At 61.2% G+C, this 21,917-nt stretch overlaps 2 protein-coding genes across 2 annotated transcripts; both read left to right on the forward strand.

Annotated features, from left to right (window-relative positions):
* The first annotated feature begins 3,134 nt into the window (after window positions 1–3,134).
* Window positions 3,135–4,071, forward strand: ADM2 (adrenomedullin 2). The gene is made up of 2 exons (XM_054570461.1): window positions 3,135–3,244; window positions 3,753–4,071. Exons 1-2 carry the CDS (start codon window positions 3,135–3,137, stop codon window positions 4,069–4,071), a joined length of 429 nt encoding a protein of 142 aa, XP_054426436.1.
* A 7,061-nt stretch (window positions 4,072–11,132) lies between these two features.
* MIOX (myo-inositol oxygenase) lies at window positions 11,133–13,343 on the forward strand. Its single transcript, XM_054570441.1, has 10 exons — window positions 11,133–11,185; window positions 11,578–11,658; window positions 11,867–11,947; window positions 12,061–12,223; window positions 12,379–12,446; window positions 12,554–12,663; window positions 12,738–12,805; window positions 12,897–12,946; window positions 13,023–13,135; window positions 13,235–13,343. Exons 1-10 carry the CDS (start codon window positions 11,171–11,173, stop codon window positions 13,341–13,343), a joined length of 858 nt encoding a protein of 285 aa, XP_054426416.1. The 5' UTR covers window positions 11,133–11,170.
* Window positions 13,344–21,917: the final 8,574 nt, after the last annotated feature.

The following is a 21,917-nucleotide window of genomic DNA, read 5'->3' on the forward strand; positions in this document are numbered from 1 at the left end:
GTTAGCACAGCACTGAGCTTGTGCCTGCGCGACGGTGTCCCCGGCAAGTCCTCTGGCTGATGCCTGGCTCTCCCCACCCTCATGCCCTAAGGAGCCCATTTCGGCAGCCCGCTCAGAGGCACCTCAGGGTCACGGGGTGCTTGGACGTCCCTTCTGAACCATGATGCCCCTCCCAAGCTTCTTGCCATCACGTCTCCCGCCCTGTGCACGCCCTGGCCACCCTGCCTGCCCGTCCCCTTTGACAGGACTGCGCCTTCCCTGCTCTCTCCCAGACCTCCCTGATCGACTCCCCCCCTGCTCTCCCAGCCAGCCCCGCGCGGCCCCCGTTGCCTGTCACCTGCCAGTGCCATTGGCCCCACCTCCTAACTTGGTTTTCACGCCCCCCGCCCGCCGTCGGGCAAGCCCGACCCCCCCCACACACACACACACAGTCCTGCCCCTCTGTCTCCCAGGCTCCTTCGGCCCCGCAGCACCTGCGGTGCGGATGACCACGGTGACACCATGGCCCAGCGGCGGGTGGTCGCCCCCCCGCCCAGCCTGCTGAGGTCTGGTCAGGTCTTGCGCTCCGCAGTCTCCTCAAACCTTTTCTCCCCACCTCCTGTGTCTCAGAGGTGGGCCCACCGCCCTCCTTCACAAAGGGCACAGGAGCCATCCCGTGGGGGGCCACGTGTTGCAACAGCAAACGCCAAGCCCGCCTCCTTCCCCCACCTCCCTCCGCAGCTACCAGAGGCTCGGCCCCGCCCGCCTCCTCCCTGCCTCTTGCTGCCGCTCCCTGAGCTCCCGGCCTCAGTCCTCCCCTCGCACGGTCCTTGCCGTCAGGGTTTAACTCCCTGGCACCTTCAGACTCTCTCCACAACTGCCCTCAAGGCTGCGAGCCGGCCCTGGCTGCCCTTGCCCCACACGGATGTCCCTGGAGCCACCCCCTGCCTGCTGTGGCCCAGCCCCCGCCCTCCAGAGGAACCCCCATGGGCGAGCAGCCCCCAGCAGCCAGCCCACCACTCCCCAGAGGCAGCCATTCGCACTGAGGATGGACGGAGGGCCCCGGGTCCGCCCTCGGAGGGCACAGGGACATTATAGCTCATGTGCCGTACAAGAGGCTGTGGCGTCAAAGAGGGGCCTCGAATCCAGTTAGTAGAATAAGCAGCCTGAGGCCAGAGGACACCCCGTCTGTCCATGGGTTTTCAGGGAGACGGGACCCTGAGCCCACGGTGGCAGCAAATGTCCCAAAGGGAAGAATGCAGGGAGCCTGGGCCCCCAGACCTCCCTGAGACCCGCCTGCACCTCCCAGGTTAAGAGCGTGTGGAGACAGGGAGTTTGGTGCTTCTCTTTCGCGGTGGGTTGAGCAGCGTGATCACACTTGGGTTTGGGAGGGTGGCCCTGGCAGCAGGTGTGGACGACAGAACTGCTCAGGTCCTCTGCGCCCCCGCCCCCGCTCCTTCGCCCGCGGGGCCTGTCCTCTGCACTCTCCATAGGCAGTGCTCGCAGGCCCCTGCCTCCTGGAGCCTGGCCGTCTCCGAAGTTCCGCCAGCTGTGTTTCCCTGCGCCCCCTCTTCAGCCCCAGGCCCATGTGGGTGGAGGCCAGCCCGCCCCGCTGCCAGGATGGGCCCAGGCTGCTAACCTTCCCCTCTCCCCAGGGGCTCCCTGCTCGGCTCAGCCCCTCTCTGACGCGTCCACTTGGCCCCGCACAGCACCCTGCCCCCAGTCCCCGCCCCGCCCCCGCCACCGCCGCTGAACTCCACTTGTCTAATGTAAACGTGACCACTTCACTCTCCCCGCTGTGCACACTGGTAAAAGCAAACAAGCAGAGCTCGGGCACCTGCTGATGCCCCCCACCTTTCTCTCGGTGAGCCCAGGCTCTCTGATGTGGGCGAGCTCAACACTTGCGCACTTGTTCATCCAGCAAGTGTTTACTGAGCCCCCTAGTGTGCGCGGCAGGGGGGATGGAGGGCAGCCAGATCATTCCCACAGCCTGGCGGAGACCCCCCTCCCCCTCGTCCCCACCCCCGTGAGGCAAGGCAGGTGGACGCAGAGAGGCTCAGTCATCCAAGAAAGGGACCGTGGACCGTCGTCCCCTCTCAGAGTGACAAAGCAGCAAAGACTGGCTCCCACCAAACCTGTAGTGCGCGAACAGCGGGTCGGCCCAGCTTCGTGGGGAACAAGCTGGCACTGACCGTTCACACATGCCCAGGCTCACCCTCGCCCAGAATCTTCTGAGGAAGTGCCTACGGAGACCTGCCTGTGAGCCCGCCACGCAAGGGCCCCCCCAGCCCGCGCGATTGCTCCGCAGTGAAGGGTCAGCCCAGGAAGTCGCCGCGCGCCCCCGCGGCGGAGCGGGGCGGATGGCGAGGCAGTGGCGGGGCTCTGTGTTCGCCCGTGTTTGCAGCTCTGCGGGCCGTTGTGTGTGCGTGACAGACGACCAGGAGAGTCAGGACCGGGGCGTCTGCCCTGACCCGGCACAGGACCCCACCATGGGCGCGGGGCTCCCCTTTCACTTGACACTAGAAAGTCTCACAGAAACCAGTTGGCACAGCACTGTTGTAATGAGGGGGAGCAGTCCGGACTTTTAGGGGACCCTGAAGGGCCTTGAAACTCTCTCTGTGATGAAAGGAACACCCAGGCGCTGGCCAGGCCCCGGGGGTCTCTGTTCTGCCCAGACATGTTGGGGGTGGGACGCGCCTCAGGAGGAGAGGTGGGGGTGCGGGTGGGAACCGGCCCTGCTGCACCCTCCCCCGGCACCCGCTCCTGCCACCTGGGAGGGTAGGCCCCTCCCTAGGCTCCAGGAAAGTGTCCCCCACTAAAGGGATGGGGTCCTGGGGCTCAGCCCCTTAGGCCGCCCCTTCCCTGCTCCCCAGTGCTGTCCTGCGGGGGCAGGCAGGACCGGGGAGCTGGAGGGAGGGCTGAGTGGGGGGAGGGCTGAGTGGGGGGAGGCCTGGGGGCGGGCAACCCGCCCAGTTGCCGCCTCCTCCGGGAACGACTATTTAGCTCTGCAGGTGCAGAGGCTCTGTCCCAGGCAGGACGGTGGCAGGTGCCCGTCGGCCGGCCCCCGCGTGGAGGGCTGCGCACGGCAGGGCGGCTGCAGGCCGGCGCCCGCCCCCGCTCCGCCCCGCCGGTTCGCCGGCCTCCAGCCCCGTGCCATGGCCCGGCTCCTGTCGGTTGCCCTCAGCTGCTTCGGCCTGCTCCACGTGCAGCTGCCCGACACGCTGTGCAGCCGCCGGGGTGGCAGCCCGCAGCCCTGCCGGCCCGGGTGAGTGGGTCTCAGCCCCGCGCGGGCCCGGGAGGAAGCCACAGAAACCAGGATGCTGGGGAGGGACCCTTCGCCTACCCCTCCCCTGCGTTGGGGACGGTTCCACCTCAGGGCTTACCCCCAAATTGAGAGCCAGCCCCCATGCCTTCAGCTCCCCCTGAGCAGTGCAGAGTCCCCTCTTTCCTTGCCTCCCCTGCAGGGCGGTCCACCGCCCCCACTGGCAGAGTGACCCCCCAACAGAGGGGCCAGCTGGGGCACCGGAGTCTGGAAGGGCCCCCAGGCCTGCCCAGCGCCCCCGGAGCAGCGCCGGAAGGGCCGGGGGGGAGCACAGTGACCCACAGAAGCCAGGGGTGCCCTTTGCCCGGGGAGGCCCAGGTGAACGGGATGTGGGACCCGGGCTCCTGAGGTGGCCGAGGAGCCAGGACCGAGCCCGGCAGTGCTGCCAGCAGAAGCTGGGGGTCCCCGAAAGGCAGTGTCATCAGGGTTACTCCTCCGTCTCCTCCTGCAGGGAGCCTCCAGCCGGGACCCCCGCCCGCCGCCTGCAGCCGCAGCACCCAGCTCCCTGGCCTGGGACGGGGAAGCCACGCCAGGCCCTCCAGCCACGGAGGAGTGCCAGCCTGCCCCCCGCTGGGGGTCGGCCCCTCCGGGCCGGTCCCCGCCGACACTCGGGCCCCCCAGTGCCCAGAGCCCCGCTCCTGCGGGCGGGCTGTGTGCTGGGCACCTGCCAGGTGCAGAACCTCAGCCACCGCCTGTGGCAGCTCGTGGCGTCAGCCGGCCCGCGGGACTCGGCCCCCATTGACCCCAGCAGTCCCCACAGCTATGGCTGAGGCGGGGCAGGCCACACCCCCGCCTGTCCTAGCCAGGCACTGCGCCCCAATCCCAGAGCTGCAGCTGAGCCCCAGCCCCGGCCCAGCCCCCCGGGGCCGCTCCAGCAGTGGAGGGCCCCTGAGGAGATACTGCCCCCGCCAGGGTGGCAGCAGGCAGCCTTGCGCGGCTTTGATCGCGTGCACCCGGTGTATGTGCGGCCCTGGGCAGGCCTGCGGACAGAGTCCAGGCGCGGGGTCTGCGCACAGCAGCGGCCTGGTGCGAAGGAGAGCTGGCCGGTGCCCCAGAGGGCTTCAGAGGGAAGAGGTCTGCACAAGGACACCAGCAGAGCCCGGCCGGGGCACACAGGGGCCGGGGCCCAGTCGGCCCGGCGGCGTGGCTTTTCCCTGCTAGGCATGCTGCCACCTCGAACCCCAGCTTGGGGCATTTATCCTGGTGGCTGGCCCTAGGTCCCCCTTCCCGTGCCCGTGAGACAGGGGTGCAGAGGAAGGAGCCTCACCATGGCCCCTGGGGCCTGCCGAGCAGGGCCGGCTGTGCTGTGAATGGAGCCTGGGCCCAGGTGCGCTGGCCGGGGGCGGCGGCGGTTTGGGGCTCAAGAGCCATGGGGGGTGTTCTGGGGCAGAGCAGAGAGGAGCACCCCTCCCCATCCCCAGGGCCAGGCAGGCTGTTGGGGGACAAGGTCTCCCAGCAGAAATCAGAACCACCATCACTGCCGGGGTGTGGGGACGGCCAAACAGCGGCGGGGGCTCCGTAGGCAGCACAAGCTCCCTGCCCCTGCCCTGCCCAGGGTGGGGACTCAGTGGGACCAGGTGTGGGGAGAGCAGGAGGGCGGGCCCAGCCTGTCAGGCCCCTGAGGAGGGGACGGGGGCACAGCCAGCGTGCACGCGGAGCTCCTGTGTGCTCCCTCCGGGTGCGGCCTTGCACGGCACGGTGGCGGCAGAGCCTGCTGGGAACCCCGAGGCCCTGGCGCCCCGTGCGGACGGGCACGGCCCCGGCCTCGGGAAGGCGGGTCTTTTATTTTGCAAACGCTTGTGCGGCACTTGGCTTGTCAGCACTTGGCCGCGTCTCCCTTTCCGCCGCCCTGCGCGGGGGCACAATCATCATCTGAACTCTAGGGCCAGAACCGTGGCCGGGTGGGACCCCACAGCGCCCAAGCTCCGGGCCAAGCGCAGGGGGCTCCTGAGGCACCTACCTGGGCCTCACCTGGGCTTGCCCCTCCATCCTGGGGATCACCTGGCCGGGTAAGGCACCTCCCCTCCAACCGGGCCACCGGGAAAGAGTTCGGCCGCTTCCTGGCCTGCCGCAGACCTCCACGTGTGCACGGGGCGCCGGGCCGCGGGCTGCAGGGGCCTGGGGAGAGGGGCCCAGGCCCCTGACCCAAAAGCCGCTCCCTGAAGCTGAACTCGTGAGCAGGCCTCAGAGCCACATGCCTGTGGTCACTGAAGGGTGTCAGCAGGGGCCGGAGGGCAGCAAGGGAGGCAAGCAGAGGGCGTCAGGAGGGCCAAGCTGGGGCAAAGTCCCGTGCCGGCCCGGGGCCAGCGCCCCCGGACACGCGGCCCTGCAGGGTGCCCCCCTCACGCAGCACCCGCGGCCAGGCCCCGGGGGTGGTGCCGCGGAGTCCTCGCCAAGACACCGCCTGAGCCTGGGGCCGCTTTCCCGTGAAGCAGGACGGGCTGCTGACCCAGTGCTGCATCCTGAGGCCGCCTGCCATGAGGCTGCCTTCTGTGGTCGAAGCGTCTCACGCCGTGTCCGCTGCCCCTGAGCCCCAGGCCATGGCCTGGCCGCCTCCCTGCCGTCAGCCCGTGGGGATCAGGGGGCAGCGCCCAAGCTCCCCCAGCCCCGCCCCCCTGCCTTCCTGCAGCTCCTGCTTCTCCTGCTTCGGGCCAAACCTCTTGTTAACCTAAAAAATAAAAAGCCTTGCAAAGGGAGAGACAACGCGCGCTTACTTAAGCTCCAAGGAGAGCTAACTCCGCATCACCGACCGAGCACGGTCCCGTCCGTGTTCCCGTTCGGGCGCAGGGCTGAGGCGCACTCGTGAGGCGGGGAGGGAACAGCGGCGTCCGCGGCAGGGGAGCATCGCCGTGGGTGCAGGCGCCTCGCACATGAGGCTGATTGCAAACCCTGCTTTGAGTTTTCAGTCCGGGGGCATCAGCCCACCGGCCGTCACATCTGCTTTCTCGCCACCTTCGCAAACCGCTCTTTGGACCACGAGGCTGCTCAGGCCCCTGCAAAGGTTGGTTTGCCTTGTTTTCACACCCAGAGGCCCGAGGCACGTGATGCGCAGGGCAGTGTCTCTGGCCCCGGCCGCCCCGGCTCCGCTTCGGCTGCTGTTCACGGTTTCCCCTTTCTGCCAAGGCCTGCCTTTGAAAGCTTGCCGGTCACTCACGGGAAAGCAGCACTGATCCGTCCTGAGCAGCGCTGGTTCCCACGGGCCGGTGGCTCGTTCTGGGCACGTCACGCCTGCCTCCGTCTCTTGTCTCCAGGAGGCTCATTCCCGGTATGTCGTGTCCCACGCGAGAGGGAACGTGGGTTTTCGGGGCCTTGGGCCACTTTCGAGCCACGAGAACGCCAGAGCAGACGCGGGTGTGCGGCACGCTTAAGGGCCGACATCTCTCGTTTCTGCCCCGTCTCCTGTGAAGTCTCAGAGGCCTCAGCGATCACTCAGACACGGGGCGACGCGGTCAGCGCGAGGCCTTTGTAACATCGAGCTGTGCAAAACGAAGATTTAGACCCCCAAGTGTTTCCACAATAACGGACAAAACACTGAGTTCACCTCAGAGGCTAGATCTGACCCAGGTGGCCACACCTGAGGGCGGTCGGCTGCGACGTGGGGGAACCGCGAGGAGTCGGTGGGCCCTGTGCTAACCCCTCGGCCTGTGCCCAGACGGCACCTCGTTCCGTCTCTATTTCACCAGAGGAGTTTCATCGCGTGCAGCAGGAACAGCCCCACCCCGTCGGTCAAGAGCACATCTGTTCTCCCATGTACGTCGTGTGAGGGAATGTAGAGGCTTTTCCTGGTTGGCGGCGGCGGCGGCGGCCACCGCAGTGCCTGTCCAAAGGTAGTGTTATCCAGACCCAGCACCCGCACCGGGGCAGACGCCGCCAGGCATGGGACACCCGGACCCTGCGTGTGCCCCGCTGTCTGCTCGGGCCTGCAAGCAGGTTGAAGGTGATGTCCGCTGTTACCTTTCCAGCTAGAAATCGAGGGAGGGAGGAAACACGGACTATTACAGTGAGTGCTTGGTCGCTTTTCTTTTCTCTCTCTCTCTCTCTCTCTCTCTCTCTCTCTCTTTTGTGAGATAAGAAGGAATTAAAGCTAGGAAAGAAGGAAGAAAAGGAAGGCGTAGGTTATCCGGCCTGGCCTGGAATCTCGGGCTGGTTGTCCACAAACAGGTGCCGTCTGCTGCATCAGCACTTGGTAAAAGGCATCATTTACCAAGTTGCTATAGGTCATAGGCAACTTAGGAGGGAAAAAAAAAAACACAAACCTTATATTTGTTTGGAAAACAAGGATCAGAAACCACTAATATTTGACATAAAGAGTCACAAAATTATAATCATCCATATTGGTTCATTTAATCCATGTGCTTAAATCTTGTTGACCCTGATCGTTTTGCTAAGTTTTTCTTTAAACATTTTGTTTATTTATTTTAGAGAGAAGGGAAGGGAAGGTGCACGAGAGAAACAACAATATGTGAGAGAAATATCGACTGGTTGTCTCTCACGTGCCCCCAGCTGGGGACCTGGCCTGCGACCCAGGCCTGTGCCCTGACCGGGAATTGAACCGCTGACCTTCTGGTTCCCAGGCCGGTGCTCAGTCCACCAAGCTACACCTGCCAGGGCTTGTTAACAGTTTTACGATACAGTTTTCCCTTAGCGTTCTCTCTGTCTTCATTCCGTTCAGCGTTCTGCTTTTAAAGCCCACAGACACCTGTGTTTTAGAGTGCTTGTCAGGTGTGTTCTTTATGAGTCTCTGAAGATGAAACAGTGGTAGGAACATGTTTGTCAGAACATCAGACTGAAACAATAACTGTCTGCAAACGACAGAAGACTTAACAACGGCCAGGGTGAGAGGCCTGCTGGGAGCCCGCACAGACACACGCGCACAGGACGAGCTCGACTTACGACCCTGTCCATGCTCAGTTGGGCCTATACATGTATATAAAAAAATAATATTTTTTCTCAAAAAAAAAAAATCCTGCACAAACCTTCTCAAATTCCCCAAACCTCCTGCAACATACACATACATTTCCGTTCTTGTCCTATTATTTTCTTATTTTTTTAAACTTTTTTATCCTCACCCAAGGACGTTTTTTCATTACTTTTAGATGGGGGGGGAGGGAGAGACAGACAGACAGACAGACAGACATCAACTGGTTGTCTTCTCATAGGTGCCCCAACCAGGATCGAGATTGAAACCGAAACCTGGGCAGGGGCCCTGAGCAGATATCGAACCCGCAACCTTTCAGTCTACTTGACAACACTGTAACCAACCGAGCCACCCCGGCCAGGGCTTCTTTCTTATTTTGAAACATTTTTGAGGGGGGACAAAATTTCCCTTCCTCTTTTTTTACCAAAAAACAAAAACGGAAACAAAACAACTCCCCCCCCCGCCATGTCCTTCCTCATCCAAAAACACATTCTGTTCTCCTTTCCCTCATCACAACAACATCTCTGGGCTGGATATCTTCTGCCGAACACACACATGCTACTTTTCACACAGGGTCATTTTGTTCCATCCTTATTAGTTTTTAGTAGATTTATAGAAATCTTAGCTCTTTTACAAATTTTGGCAAAAGAATTGGTACACTATTTGCATTGTAAAAAGTTCTCTCTTTCGTAGTTTCTGTGGACAGGGTTTTGGTTGGTTCCTGTGTGTTCACATTTCAAAGACATGATAAGAGTCTCAGCTTTAAGACTAAGTTTTTTAGTATTATACTAGGACGTGTCAGAATTTCATATCATTTTTGGAACATTCATATTAATAACATGTTTATACAAATATAATACGGTTTTGTATCATTTATTGGGCAATGTCTCCCATATAATTTAACATATCAAGTAAGCCTAGTTTAATATTTCTCTTTTATCAAGAGAGAGTATAAATATGTTGAGGTGATTCAGGGGCCCTCTGGAATACCTCAAAGTTATTCTTAGGTCAGTAAGACTTAATTTAGAATCTGATTTTGGGAAGTTTGTTAAAATATCAAAAATTTAAAAACATTTGGTCAGATAAATTAATCATAGGTCATTGTGGAACAATACTCAATGAAATAATACTTAATTATCTATTAACCAAAGTGAGGATAAAAAATTTCAAAGACCTATACAGAAGATTACAGAGTTGTAAAATTTTAGTTCTTTTAACATTACGAAGACTCCGTTCACTTTAGCAATTAAAGACCTGACAATAAAGCCCCGGCTGGTGTGCTTTTGGGGTGCTAGCTCCAGCGCTTCCCTGGATCCCCGTTTCCATCTCTCCGGCCAATGCGGGAGACCTTAGGAAATAGAACATGCCCTCCTTCCCTCTGCGGAGCTGCCGTTCTAGTGGGAGGGGAACAGAGGGACACAAGCCCCGAGGGTAAAGTGGCGCCTGTGAGAAGTGCAAGGCCCTGCCGGGACAGCGCTGCCCTCGGCCACTCTAAACGGGGGCCCCGGCGCCCCTACCTATTTCCAGTGTGGGCGGGAGTAGTCCCGGGCGGCAAGAGCAGCCCCCCGCCGCCCCGCACGCCCGAAGCCCGGAGCGGGCGTTCCGCCCGCGTGCCCCGCCCGGCACGGGGACCACGACTTGTTCGGCTCTGCGCCCGCCTCTTCCCCGCAGAACGGCCGTCCCGGGCTGGCGCGTTCGTCCGGTTGGGCCCGGCTGCGCCGGCAGGACCCGGACCCGGCCCACACGTGACCGGTGCTGTTTGATCCAGCTCTGCGCGGACTCCAAACGGAACCTCTCACCCCAGGAGCCTGGCAAAGACCCCCCTGGACCGGCCTGGAGCCAGGCCCGTCTGTGCCCTCTGCTCCCCGGGGCCCCGCCCAGCATTAGCGTCGTCCCCACCCGGGAGTCCCGCCCGCCCGCCACCCCACCCTGTCTTTGCCAAGAATCCCGTCGAGTCAGTTTAGCAGGAAGCCCCTGCTCTTGATGTCTCCTCCACGGCCCCCACCCCCGCCCACCCCAGGAGAGGCCGTTCCTCGACTTAACTGCTGCCCGACCGGAGAGCGGGGCCTGGGCCAGCGGGGCGGGCGGCTCACGGCGAGCCCGCGGGAGGCTAGACCGCCCGCCGCTGACCGGCCTCCCCTCCCCTGCCCCCTGCCGAGCGCCGGTTCCGGAACCTGGAACAGCAGCTGGGGAGCTGGCGCGGTCGAGCGTGCGGAGGGACTCCTGTGCCTGGGAGCGGTCCCGTCCTCGTGCCCGCAACCAGCCGCCCTCCTTGGGCAGTTCTCTGGGCCCCGCCAAGCGCTGGCGTCTGTGGGGTCCTGCGGCCGCCCAGGCGACAGGCCTCCTGCGGAAGTTTCCCTTAATAAGCTCCGCTAATTACCAGCCTGCGGTGCCGGCCTCGGGTCCTTCCCCGCCCGGCACGTGCAGCGGCGGGCCGCCCGGGGTGTGCCCCGGTCTGCGAGCAGGGACGCCGCGCGCGCTCCGCGGGGGCTGTCCCGGCTGCGTCCTGCGGCCGCCCAGCCCCCACCCCGCAACAGCCCCCAGGAAACTCATCCTTCCCACCTACACAGGCAGCGGGGCAATTTCTGAAACAAGTCCCTGCCCAGAACCCCAGCTGCCTGAGGATTTGGGGGTGGCCTCCAGGTCCCAACCCCTCCGTCCGGAGGGGCCTATGGGGGGGGGGGGTGGCAGCGTTCGAAGGCTGTGGGGCAAAGCGACCGGACCCCCAGCCGGCGGGGCAGCGGGGGAGTCCGAGCTCGGGGAGAAGGGGCTGGGGCCCTCGGGTGCTGACACATGAGTTGCTGAGGCCAGGAGGGGCGGACTGTTACTCATTACCAAGGCCCAGGTCAAGGGGCCGGGGGGTGTCCAGCGCTTATGTAACCTGTGAGCGTATATAGGGGTACAGGGCCTGTGGGACTCTTGCCCACCTGGCAGCTCAGCGCCCCCTCAGGATGAAGGTGGCTGTGGTGAGTCCCCAGACCCTGCGTACACGGGTCCCACTGGCTACTCTCTGGTGGCCGGCTGTCCCTCGCGGAAGCGGGCGGCAGCCGGCCGGCTCCTCCTCCTCCTGTGGTCCAGCTCGGCGGGGGCCAGCAGCCCGGTGCCTGGGTCCCCAGGGCGCCAGGTTTTGGGAAGGAGACACACGTGGGTCTCCGCTCCCACGTGGCGCCCCCGGGGAGCAGGCGACCAGCTGACGCTCTCTGCGGAGCAGGACTCGCCAAGGCCACTGGCTGGTGCAGGGGCCGGACACGGTGTGCTGCGGAGGGGCCGCGCTCTGGGGTGCCCTCGGTGGGGGGTGTCCCCACTTTCCAGCAGAGCTGACATCATGGTGAAATGGGCTCCATCCCCATCCAACCAGGGCCCAGACCCGTCCTTGGTCTACAGGCCGGAGGCAGACCCGGAGGCAGCTGAGGACAAGGGCCGCTTCCGCAACTTCACCGTGAGCGCCCTGCCCTGCCCCAGCCCGCATCCCAGCCCGCCTGCCTGCCCCCTGCCCCAGCCCCTCCCCGCGGAGGGCAACACTCTCCTGGGCACAGGTCCAGGGCCGGCCCTCTGGGAAGCCCCCTTCGCCCCTGTGGGGCCAGCCCTGGGAGAGGGGAGGCGGTGGACTCCTGGGTGCGCCGCCTGGCTGACCCTCCGGCTTGCAGTCCGGCCCGCTCCTGGACCGCGTCTTTGCCACCTACAAGCTCATGCACACGCAGCAGACGGTGGAATTCGTCAGGAGCAAGGTACCCCCGGGGCAGCTCCGAGGGCGGCCGCCCAGCCCGCGAGGCGGAGTGGACGGAAAGGGACTGGGCCCTGGTTCGCCCGGGCCCTGCTGACCTCGCCCTTCCTGGCCCAGCGCGCCCAGTTCATGACCTTCTCCTACAAGAAAATGACCGTCATGGAAGCTGTGGACATGCTAGACAGGCTGGTGGATGAGTCGGACCCAGACGTGGACTTCCCCAACTCCTTCCACGCCTTCCAGACGGCCGAGGGCATACGGAAGGCCCACCCTGACAAGGGTGCGCCCCCGCCCCGCCCCTCCCCGGCTGTGGGGGGAGGGCACTGCCCGCGGGGCTGGGGCGCTGCGCAGGCCCTGCCGCACCCTGCCCAGGCCTGTTCCTCCCTGGCCCGGCCCAGCACCCCCTGCCAGCCCGCCCTGTTTCTCTCCTCCCAGACTGGTTCCACCTCACGGGGCTCCTGCACGACCTGGGGAAGGTCCTGGCACTGGCAGGGGAGCCCCAGGTGAGGGCAGGGGCGGCGGGCGGTTGGCAGGGCAGGGCCAGGGCGGCCTCAGCGCTGGGTTTGGGCGCCCCTTGGCAGGCCGGCCTGTCACGCCTGTCCCTCCTCAGTGGGCGGTCGTTGGAGACACCTTCCCCGTGGGCTGCCGTCCCCAGGCCTCTGTGGTTTTCTGCGACTCCACCTTCCAGGACAACCCCGACCTCCAGGACCCTCGATACAGGTGCCCCTCCACCGCCCCCGGTCCTGCCCACCCCTGGGGGCTGCTGAGCCCTCACCCTCCGCCTCTCCCTGCAGCACGGAGCTCGGCATGTACCAGCCGCACTGCGGGCTCGACAACGTCCTCATGTCCTGGGGCCACGACGGTGAGGCTGGGAAGAGGCAGGCGACAGGGACAGTCGCCCGCGATGGGGCCACCCCGCTGGGTGCCTGGTGGTGACCCCCTCTCTCCCACAGAGTACATGTACCAGATGATGAAGTTCAACAAATTCTCCCTGCCCCCAGAGGTAGGCGAGGGAGGGGCCCCACAGAGCGCCCCGCCCAGCCCGGCCCACGCTGGGTGTGGCTCCTTTCTGTCCCCAGGCCTTCTACGTGATCCGGTTTCACTCCTTCTACCCTTGGCACACGGGGGGCGACTACCGGCAGCTGTGCAGCGAGCGTGACCTGGCCATGCTGCCCTGGGTGCAGGAGTTCAAGTACGGCCGTCGCTGGGGAGACGGGGGGGGGGGCGGGGGGGGCGGGGGGGGCGGGGCGCGGGGGCTTCTCCACCAGTCACTGTCCTTTCCTTGCTGCAGCAAGTTCGACTTGTACACCAAGTGTCCCGACCTGCCGGACGTGGACAAGCTGCGGCCCTACTACCAGGGGCTCGTTGACAAGTACTGCCCCGGGGTCCTGAGCTGGTGACCCGCCTGCCTCCTCTGCCCAGGCCTGGCCCGGGGCCCCTGGGGACAGCGCCGTCAGGCACAGTGACACTTGGACCCGGCCTCTCTGAGGGACTCCGGACCCCCACCTGCGCTCTGTGCGCCCCACCCTAGTGGCCTCTTGCTTGCCGGCAGTAAAGACCTTGAACCACGGCCTTGGCCTGGTGGCTCAGCTGTTTAGAGCGTCATCCTGATGCGCCAAGGTTGTGGGTTCAGTCCCCAGTCAGGGCACACGCAGGAATCAACCGGTGAATGCTTGAGTGGATGGAACAACAAATCGATGTCTCTCTCTTTCTCTCTCACTCTAAATCAATTAAAAAGAGAAAAAAAGCAAAAGACCGAGACGCAGCTGGAGCCCGACCCTCACTGACCCCCTGGCCTGTCGTGGCCGCAGGGCCGTCCGTGGGCAGGGAGAAGAGACCATGGCCTCTTGGACACGTGCCCTGCTGTGCCTGTCGCCATAAACATGTCTCTCATCCTCCCACCTCCCACGTCAGAACCTGGGGTCACCCTAGTACCCCCTTTCTCAAAACAGTCACCAAGCCTTGTAGCTCAGTCTCCTTAAAAAACAAAACAAAACAAAACAAAGCACTTTGTAGCTAAAAGAAGGCACCACAGAAGCATATAACAAGGGCACCGGATACTTGCTACGAACGTGACCCATGAAGAGACTCCCCAGCACCCTCCTCCGCGCCCTCCCTGCCCAGGTGCAGCCCCTGCCTTGGCTCAACTTCCCCTTGAGGTGCAGCCAATCACCTCGCTCCATGGGGTTTCATCCCCCGAGTGTGTCCCCAAGGCCACAGCTTAGCTGGCTTCCCCTCCAGCCCCTCGCAGTTTATCTCTTTGAAGGAAGTGGCTCATTTGTCTCAGGGAATTTCCTTCTGTCAAAATTTGCTGATTGCAGCCCCCCGGCAACTATTAATATTTCCTCAGTATTTCCTGCTAATTGGTAAATAAATTTAGAGACCCGATCTGACTCAGGTGTGGCTTGGTGGTGGCAAGAGGGCTTCAGAGGCCGCGGCGCGGTCTCTGTAGGAGGCTCAGGCTGTGTCAGTTTCACCTAAGAACACCCTTCACCTTCACAAGGCTGGACAGCGACCTTGGCCGCGTCGGCCCTCGCTGGCTCCGCCTCTGGACCCCGCAGTCTCCAGAAGCTCCGCCTGCTGCTCACTGGGGACTGTTCCTGCCGGAAAGGCAAGCACACACTTGTCTTTCTCTTAGTTTACTGGTTGGCAACATCCTTCAGTGACGATCGAGTCTGTTTTTGTGTTATGAACACACAGATTTCAGCACATTTATGCTTCAGTTCATTGAACTATTATCCTTACGCGTGACATCCGCGACATCCGCATCCTCGCGGGTCCCGTGACCCAACTGCAACTGCCTCTGGGGACGGCTTGCTGTCTGTCTGGGTGACAAGACACCCAGACGGTTCGTTTCCTGTGTCTGACATGAGTGATCACAAACTTGTTGGCTTGAACCAACAGGAATTTATTCTCTCAAGCTCTGGAAGCCAGCACTCTGAGACCAAGGTGCACCTGCTGCCCCCAGCGGCCCCGGGGCGCTCTGCGCTTTCCCCAGCGTCAGGCGGCCGCCGGCACCCCCCCCCCCCCCCCCCCCCCCCGCCTGGCGGCCTCGCTCCCGGGGCCCCTCCGCTGGGTCAGTCTCGCTCTGCCTCGCTCTCACAAAGACATTTCTCTCGACGTTTAGGCCCCCACCCCGATAATCCAGGATGATCTCAAGATCCTTAACCAAATCATATTTGCAAGATGCCTTTTCCAAATCAGTCACACTCACAAGTTCCCAGGCTTTGGTGTGGATATGTTTTGGGGGCCATTTATCAGCTCACACAGAGGTTGCCCCAGACCTGGAATCTCCACGGAGCCCTTGGCTTCTTTGAGTGGGAGATTGTATTTCAAATCCACCTGTGGGGGCTGAAGACTCAGGCCCCTCTTGAATCTTGAACGTCCACCCGCACTCCGACCCCTGGCCGAGACCATCGAGGGGGGACGTCACCCGTTGTCCCTCCGCCCCCCCGCCCCCACTCAGGCTGCTGCGTGCCCACGTCCTCCTGTCCTGCCCCACCCCCACCCTGATCTCGCCGTGTTCTCCGGAGCCGCTGCGTGTGGGCAGCAGCAGAGAAAGGGCTCAGGTGAGTTTCAGAGACTTTGCCAAAGCTCTTCTCCTTTCCCACGCTTCCCTTCAGGAAACGCCGACCTGCTCCGGGCTCCCTCACACTGTCGCAGGGCAGCCCCTCCGGGTGGGGGTGGCTGTCCTGCTTCGCCACCCCCTCGCAGGGCAGGTGCAGGGCGGCGGGAGAGGACTCGCCCCAGGAGATGGTCCCTGGCGTGGGTGGGGGGCGCTGGGGAGGCAGGAAGGAGGCATCTGAGCCTGGGCCAGCCCTGGGCAGTGGGGACACGAGAGGGAGCCTCACGTGGGCGGGCCTCCACCTTCCCGGGGTCAGGGCGGAAGCAGGTCTCAGCGAGGCTGGGGTGGGGACAGCAGAGCGAGTCCCAGGGCCGGGGGAGGGGCCCCTGGGTCCGAGTTGCCATCCTGCTGCCACCCCTGGGGCGCTTTCCCAGTGCCGAGCAGGAGCAGCCGCCTTTGCTCCTGTCCCCAGCCCCCAGCGCCTCTCTGTGGCCCTGGCCCGACCCTAGGGCGGCCACCTCCCAGAAGGCTCAGGTCGAGTGGAGGGCAGTGAAGGCCGGAGCCCCGTATTTCTGCCCACCCCGGGGGCTGTCAGGCCTTGATGGGGGCCCTACGGCATTGGGCCCCCCAACAGGGCAGCTGCCGGGCCACCGGCCTGGCCCCCGCTGCCTCCCCGCACGCGCCCCGCCTCCAGCTCCTCCGTCCCGGACAACTTGGCAGCAGCCCCCGGTTTCCACCTGTTTGCACCGCCGGGGGCTCAGGCCGGGCAGCCCCCTTGTCTTGTCAGTAATGTTTCTCTTTAAATGAGCTGGGTTACCCCGAGAAGGTGGGCTCCCGGGGACAGACCTCGAGGAGCCTAGAGTTTGTGTCCGGGCGAGCGGAAGCGGGGACCACGGCCGGGAGGGGCACCCTGGTGGCCACGCCCCCAGACGCAGCTAATTACAGCCTTCGCTTCGCTGCTGGAAGCGCTGCTGAAGGTGCGAAGACTAATAAACAGAAACCTCACCTTCCACGCCTCCCCCTCGCTTACCCCGCGCCCCCTGCAGGAAGCGGGAGGCTTTCCTGCCCGGCAACGGCTTGGCCAATGAGAACCGGTGACAGCTCAGCCAATCAGTGGCCGCGACACTTCCAGCCCCGCTTTTCCTCCAATGCCCCCTCTGCTTACAGCGGCCCCTTTGACCGCCCCTCTTTCCTCTGTAAAAGAACGTCCCTCTCCTTCCGTTCAGGGACTTGCCGGTGGTTTCCCTCGAGGTTGTTCAAAAATTGCAATTCTTTGTTTTTCCGGGATGAACCCATTTTGCTGAAGAAATATCTTTTTGCTTCAGGTCAACAAGGGCCAGGCTATGGGGACTATGAGCAGGACCTAGGGAAAGGGCGGCAGCTTCTAAAGGCACCACTGGCCCAAGAGCCGGGGTGGCTCAGTGGACTGAGCGCCGGCCTGCAAACCGAAGGGTCGCGCGTTGGATTCCCAGTTGGGGCACGTGCCCAGGTTGGGGCCAGGACCCCAGTAGGGGGCGCCTGAGAGGCAACCAATCAATGTATCTCCGGAACATCCATGTTTCTCACCCCCTCTTTCTTCCTCCCTTCCCCTCTTTCCAAAAGTAAATACATAAAATCTTCAAATGGCCCAAGAAAATGCAGTAAGTTCAAATCCCTAAATTCCAGCCCATCCTCAAGGCTATCGGGCTAAAACAGCAGTTCTCAGAGTGCGGTCTTCAGCTGCTGAGCTGCCGCGGAAACCCTTGAATAGCAAAGTCAGTGCTATTTTAATAGACTGCGATGTTATTTGCCCTTTTCACCGAGTTGGCGTTCACAGTGACCACGCATGTGTAACAGTGGCTACAGTGGCTACCGGCCTGCCCAGATCGAGAGGGGGGCCCCAAAGTGCTAGCCCTAATGGTCACATACTCCATTAAAAAAAGGTCGGTTAAGAATGTCTTTGATGAAGTAGCAAAACTCTTTTTTTTTTTAATGTCTTGGTATTTTATTTTATTGTTATTGTTGTTCAAGTACAGTTGTCTCCATTTTCCTGCCACCACTGAACATTCTTCTTCTTAACTCTCCATCCTTGAGTGCGGGTCTTCCTAGTCATTTGTGTGAGCACATGAGAAGGTCTGCTGAAAGCTAAACACGGCAGTTGCCTCGCAGAGAAGCAGCTGGGTGGCCCCGGTTGGTGTGCCTCCGTGGATTGAGCACCAGCCTGTGAACCAAAAGGTCTCTGGTTCGATTCCCGATCAGGGCCCATGCCCAGGTTGTGGACCAGGTCCCTTTCTCTCTCTAAAAATAAAATCTTAAAAAAAAAAAAAAAAAAGGCACTTGGGTGATTGAGTTTGCCGGTCAACCTGTCAGTCCTACTTGGAAGGACCAAACCAGATAAAGTACAGTCATCCAGCCTTGGGCATTTTTAGGCATATTCTTAAACATTAACAAAGTAAGCCTGCCACTTCCAGGAAAACAATGAGAGCATTTGTTGCCAATGATAAAATTTAGCTTTTAAGCAAAAGCTAGGATTTGGGAAAACCTCTGTGTAGCGTACGCCTTGACCATTGGCTTTTGTGCTGCGAGCGCCTGACTTCGGCTCTGACTGCCGAAGCCTCCCATTCAAAGAGGCAGGACTTCCAAGCAGGCCCTGGCGTCCGCAGGACGAGAAGAAAGCAGGGTCAGCTGCCCCCAGCCCGGGCTCCTGTGTTGTGAGTGGTATCATTGGACGCTGATAGCCTACCATTTCGGCTGCTTGTCTTTTTCCTGTCTTCCTGCACTGCAGATACCCGTCTTATGCTTTAAATTCACCGAAGGTGAGTCCACAAAACCCTAGGACTCGCCCCAGCTCCTGTAAGAGCAGCACCCAGCCCCACGGGCTCTCTCCAGTCCTGCTGTGCGTCCCGCATGCCTTGTATATACCGCAGGGCCTGGAAGTGACACACTCTTTTTTCGAAGTTATTGATGAAGGGCGCCTTGCAACCATGACAACCATGAGGATCCCTGCGGGGGTAACTTCGGCTGGGAAGCGAAGACGTTGGGGGACCTCACCGGGGCCCGGCTGAGTGCCACCCAAGCGTTTCTGGCTGATGGAATTACTATCCACAGACTGAGACCTGTGGCTGTGTCCGCTACTGTGAATTTGACAGCTTACTCAGACTTGAAGGTTCTTCTGATGAGATCAGTGGTTGTATTAATGAATGTGATTTTTTTTTTTTTTTTTTGAGGCTGTACAATGGGACGGGCCACCATCTGGAAGATCTGCATAATTCAGTGAACGAGTATTTTTCAAATGACCAATATATCATGCTCCAAAATCATGCAAGATGCACCAACGGATTTGCGTGAGAACAAAAAGCTCAGTGGTATGGTTTCAAATCCCAAATTGCAATGAATCCCTAAGAAACTACTACTTAGAGTCTTGATGTGGTATGGGAATATCCGACATGATCTGAGAAGGCTTCCAAATACTCTTCCCCTTTTCCAACAACGTATCTGTGTGAGGCCAGATTTCCTTCATATATTTTAACCAAAAAGATATTGGAAAAGATCGACCAGAAGCAGGTATAAGTCAGGCATTAAATATTACATTACAAAAATGTAAAACCATGCCACTCTTCTCACAGTATTTTGGGAAATGCAAATTCAAATATTCAAATATTTGTTATTGGGATGTTATGAATTTGTTTAAATAAAATTATGGAGACTTTCTCAGTCCTCCATAGTTTTTAGGACTGTAAGGGGGTCCTGGGCTGTTTGACTAAGTCCACGGATGCCAGTCAACTTCTTCCTGCAAGACCCTGACCCCCGGGCAGAGGAGCAGGTCACCTAGGCGTTGTCACCCAGCAAGGGGGGGGTCCCCAGCAGGGCCACCCCCGCGCCCACGTTGTGCACCTCTCCCACAGGGAGCAGCCAGCCCCTGCGGTGGGTAGGGATCTGACATTAACATCCCTTCGTGTGTATTTGGATCTGCTGTCCCTGTCCCCTGTGCTTCCTCCAGCCTCGTCATCCACCGGCGCGAGGGATGCCCGTCGCCAGGTCGCCTGCACAGCCCTGCCTCTGCCCGACGGCCTTCTTCACAGGGAACGGCCTAGGAGCCCCAAGTCGAGGGCCTGAGCTGAAGGCTCAGCCACGGCGCCAGCGCCCTTGCGCGTCCGGGTGCCTCCAGTGCCATGCGTGGAGCCGCAGTGCAGCGTCAGGGAGCCCTCGGGCGAGTGCCTCTCCCTCCAGCTCCCGGTGCCCCCGGTGAAACTGCAGCCGCCTGTCCGGCTGGCGCGGCGACGCGGCGACGCGGCGACTCTCGGCGGCTCGGCGTGCGGCTGCGCTGTGGAATGTGGTTCCCAGGGAAGCAACGCCCTCCCGGACGGACACGCTGTGGCGCGGCGCTCGAGGAGGACGCGGCCAGACACGCGGCTGCGCCGAGCGCTCCGCCCGGGACTCGGGACTCGGGACTCGGAGCTGGCCTCCTCCGGGAGGGGCTGCGGGCGCGGGCCCGCGGGCGCGGCTCCGGGAGCCGCCTGACGCCGAGAGGACGGCCCGGTCCCGCCGCCCGAGCCGGTGGGAGCCAGCGGCCCCTGCGCGGGCGCCTCCGCCCGGCGCGCGTGGAGGGCGCCCAGCCGGGGCTGTGGCGGAAACGAGTGCGGCCTCTGCTTTTTCCTTGCTGTCCTTCAACCGCCAGTCAATTTTCGGTTTCTTTCCTGGTGGCTAACTTCACAGTTCCACGTGTGAAATACACAATCTTGAGAGGATTATGCTGAGCTCAAAGGGGTGGGTGTTCAGCGGGCCCCGGAGGTGACGTAGATGCCGGGCGTCTCTCCCTTTGGCGGGAAGGCTTTTCTGCGGGGTGTGGGGTGGCCACCTTGTGTTAGTGAATTTCCGGAGGGGGGGGGGCGGCGCGGCGGAGGGTGAGGGCGTATAAATCAGGACGGTGGGGTCATCAGGGTCCTGGGCACCCCAGGGGGTGGTGTCCCGTCGGGCTCCTCGGTATCTGAGCCCCCGTGCGCGGGGGTCCCTCTTTGCAGGAGGCTGGGAGGCAGGCAGGGCTGCACCTCCTTCCCGCAGCCCCTCAGCGTGTCTGTGCATTAAGGTCTCTTTGAAGCTTGGAAAGATTGTTAGGTCAGACAACTGGATGCTTAAAATGTAAGTTTACATTTGTAAAGCAGTTAATATGTCTTAGGCATTTAAAATTTATATTTAGAACACTTTGGAGTTACAGCTAAAACCTGTTAGATTTATATAGGGGAGAGAGAGTGAAAATACATGGATTGGAAGACTTGCTTTGTTAAGATGACAATACTACCAAAGCGATCTACAGAGTCAAGGCAATTCCTATCAAAACCCCACTGGTATTTTTGCAGAAATAAGAAATTCCATTCTAAAATTAATATGGAATCTCAAGGACCCCAAATAGCCAAAACGATCTTAGAAAAGGAGAATAAAGCTGGAGGACACAGCTTCACAATGGACCCCCGAGCTACGGCCGTCAAAGCGCTGTGGCCCCGACACGCAGACAGACGTGCCGGCCGACGGGACAGGGCGGAAGCCGCAGGGACAAGCCCTCGCGTGTGGCCAGCTGGTTCTCGACAGGGCGCCCAGGCGGTGTAACGCGGGAAGAACCGTCTTCGCAGGACGGACACCTGCAAGAGAATGAGGCGGGCCCTTACCTGACATCCTGCGCACAAAGTAACTCGAAGTGATCAATGACCTAAATGTAAGAGCAGCGGCTGCAAAACCATTAGAAGAGAGCGGAGGAGGACACCTTGACCCCCTTGAACCTGGCAGTGATTCCCTGACTAGGACACAAAAAGCGCGGGCAGGGAAAGAACAGGTAGATAAACCGGACTTCATAGAGACGGAACACGCCCGCGTGTGGCGGGCACTTAGGCCCCCCGCCGGGGACCTGGCCTGCAACCCAGGCCTGTGCCCTGCCAGGGGCTGAGGGGTGGTGGCCTTTTATCTGGAAGGCAAGCGCTCACTCCACTGAGCCGCACCAGCCAGGGCTGGGGCAGCGTTAATATCCAGAATATACAAAATACTACAACAACAAAAAGTCAAAGAACTGATTAAAAATGGGCAGAGGGCTTGGACAGACATTTCTTCAATGATATACAAGTGGCCAGTAAGCGCACGAGGAGGTGCTGAACATCCTTCGTCATTTGGCAAATGCACATCAGTACGACCACGAGAGGCTGTTTCATACCCATTAGGATGGCTGTTCCAAAAAAAGGCGCAATCAACGTAGTGAGGGTGTGGAGAAGGTGGAACCTATGGAAAGTGGAAAGTGCATTGCCCGAGGGAATGGAAGCCGGTGCCCCTGGCGCTGAGCCGTTCCTCAGGCAGTTAACCCAGGGCTGCGGCAGCCTCCTGCAGCTCCGCTCCTAGGCACAGACCCGAACAGAGACTCAGAGACTTGTATCCTGATAGCCACAGC

Source organism: Pteronotus mesoamericanus, unplaced genomic scaffold, assembly GCF_021234165.1.
Source record: "Pteronotus mesoamericanus isolate MK-2021 breed Mesoamerican mustached bat unplaced genomic scaffold, CSHL_Meso_final contig_204, whole genome shotgun sequence".
Taxonomy (NCBI): domain Eukaryota; kingdom Metazoa; phylum Chordata; class Mammalia; order Chiroptera; family Mormoopidae; genus Pteronotus; species Pteronotus mesoamericanus.

Bases quoted from the DNA above. Each gene is read 5' to 3' on its own strand.
- ADM2 (XM_054570461.1), top strand. From the start codon at position 3,135: ATGGCCCGGCTCCTGTCGGTTGCCCTCAGCTGCTTCGGCCTGCTCCAC. The intron at 3,245-3,752 runs GTGAGTGGGTCT...CTCCTCCTGCAG, and splicing joins CCGCAGCCCTGCCGGCCCGG to GGAGCCTCCAGCCGGGACCC.
- MIOX (XM_054570441.1), top strand. The intron at 11,948-12,060 runs GTACCCCCGGGG...TTCCTGGCCCAG, and splicing joins TGGAATTCGTCAGGAGCAAG to CGCGCCCAGTTCATGACCTT. The intron at 12,224-12,378 runs GTGCGCCCCCGC...CTCTCCTCCCAG, and splicing joins GAAGGCCCACCCTGACAAGG to ACTGGTTCCACCTCACGGGG.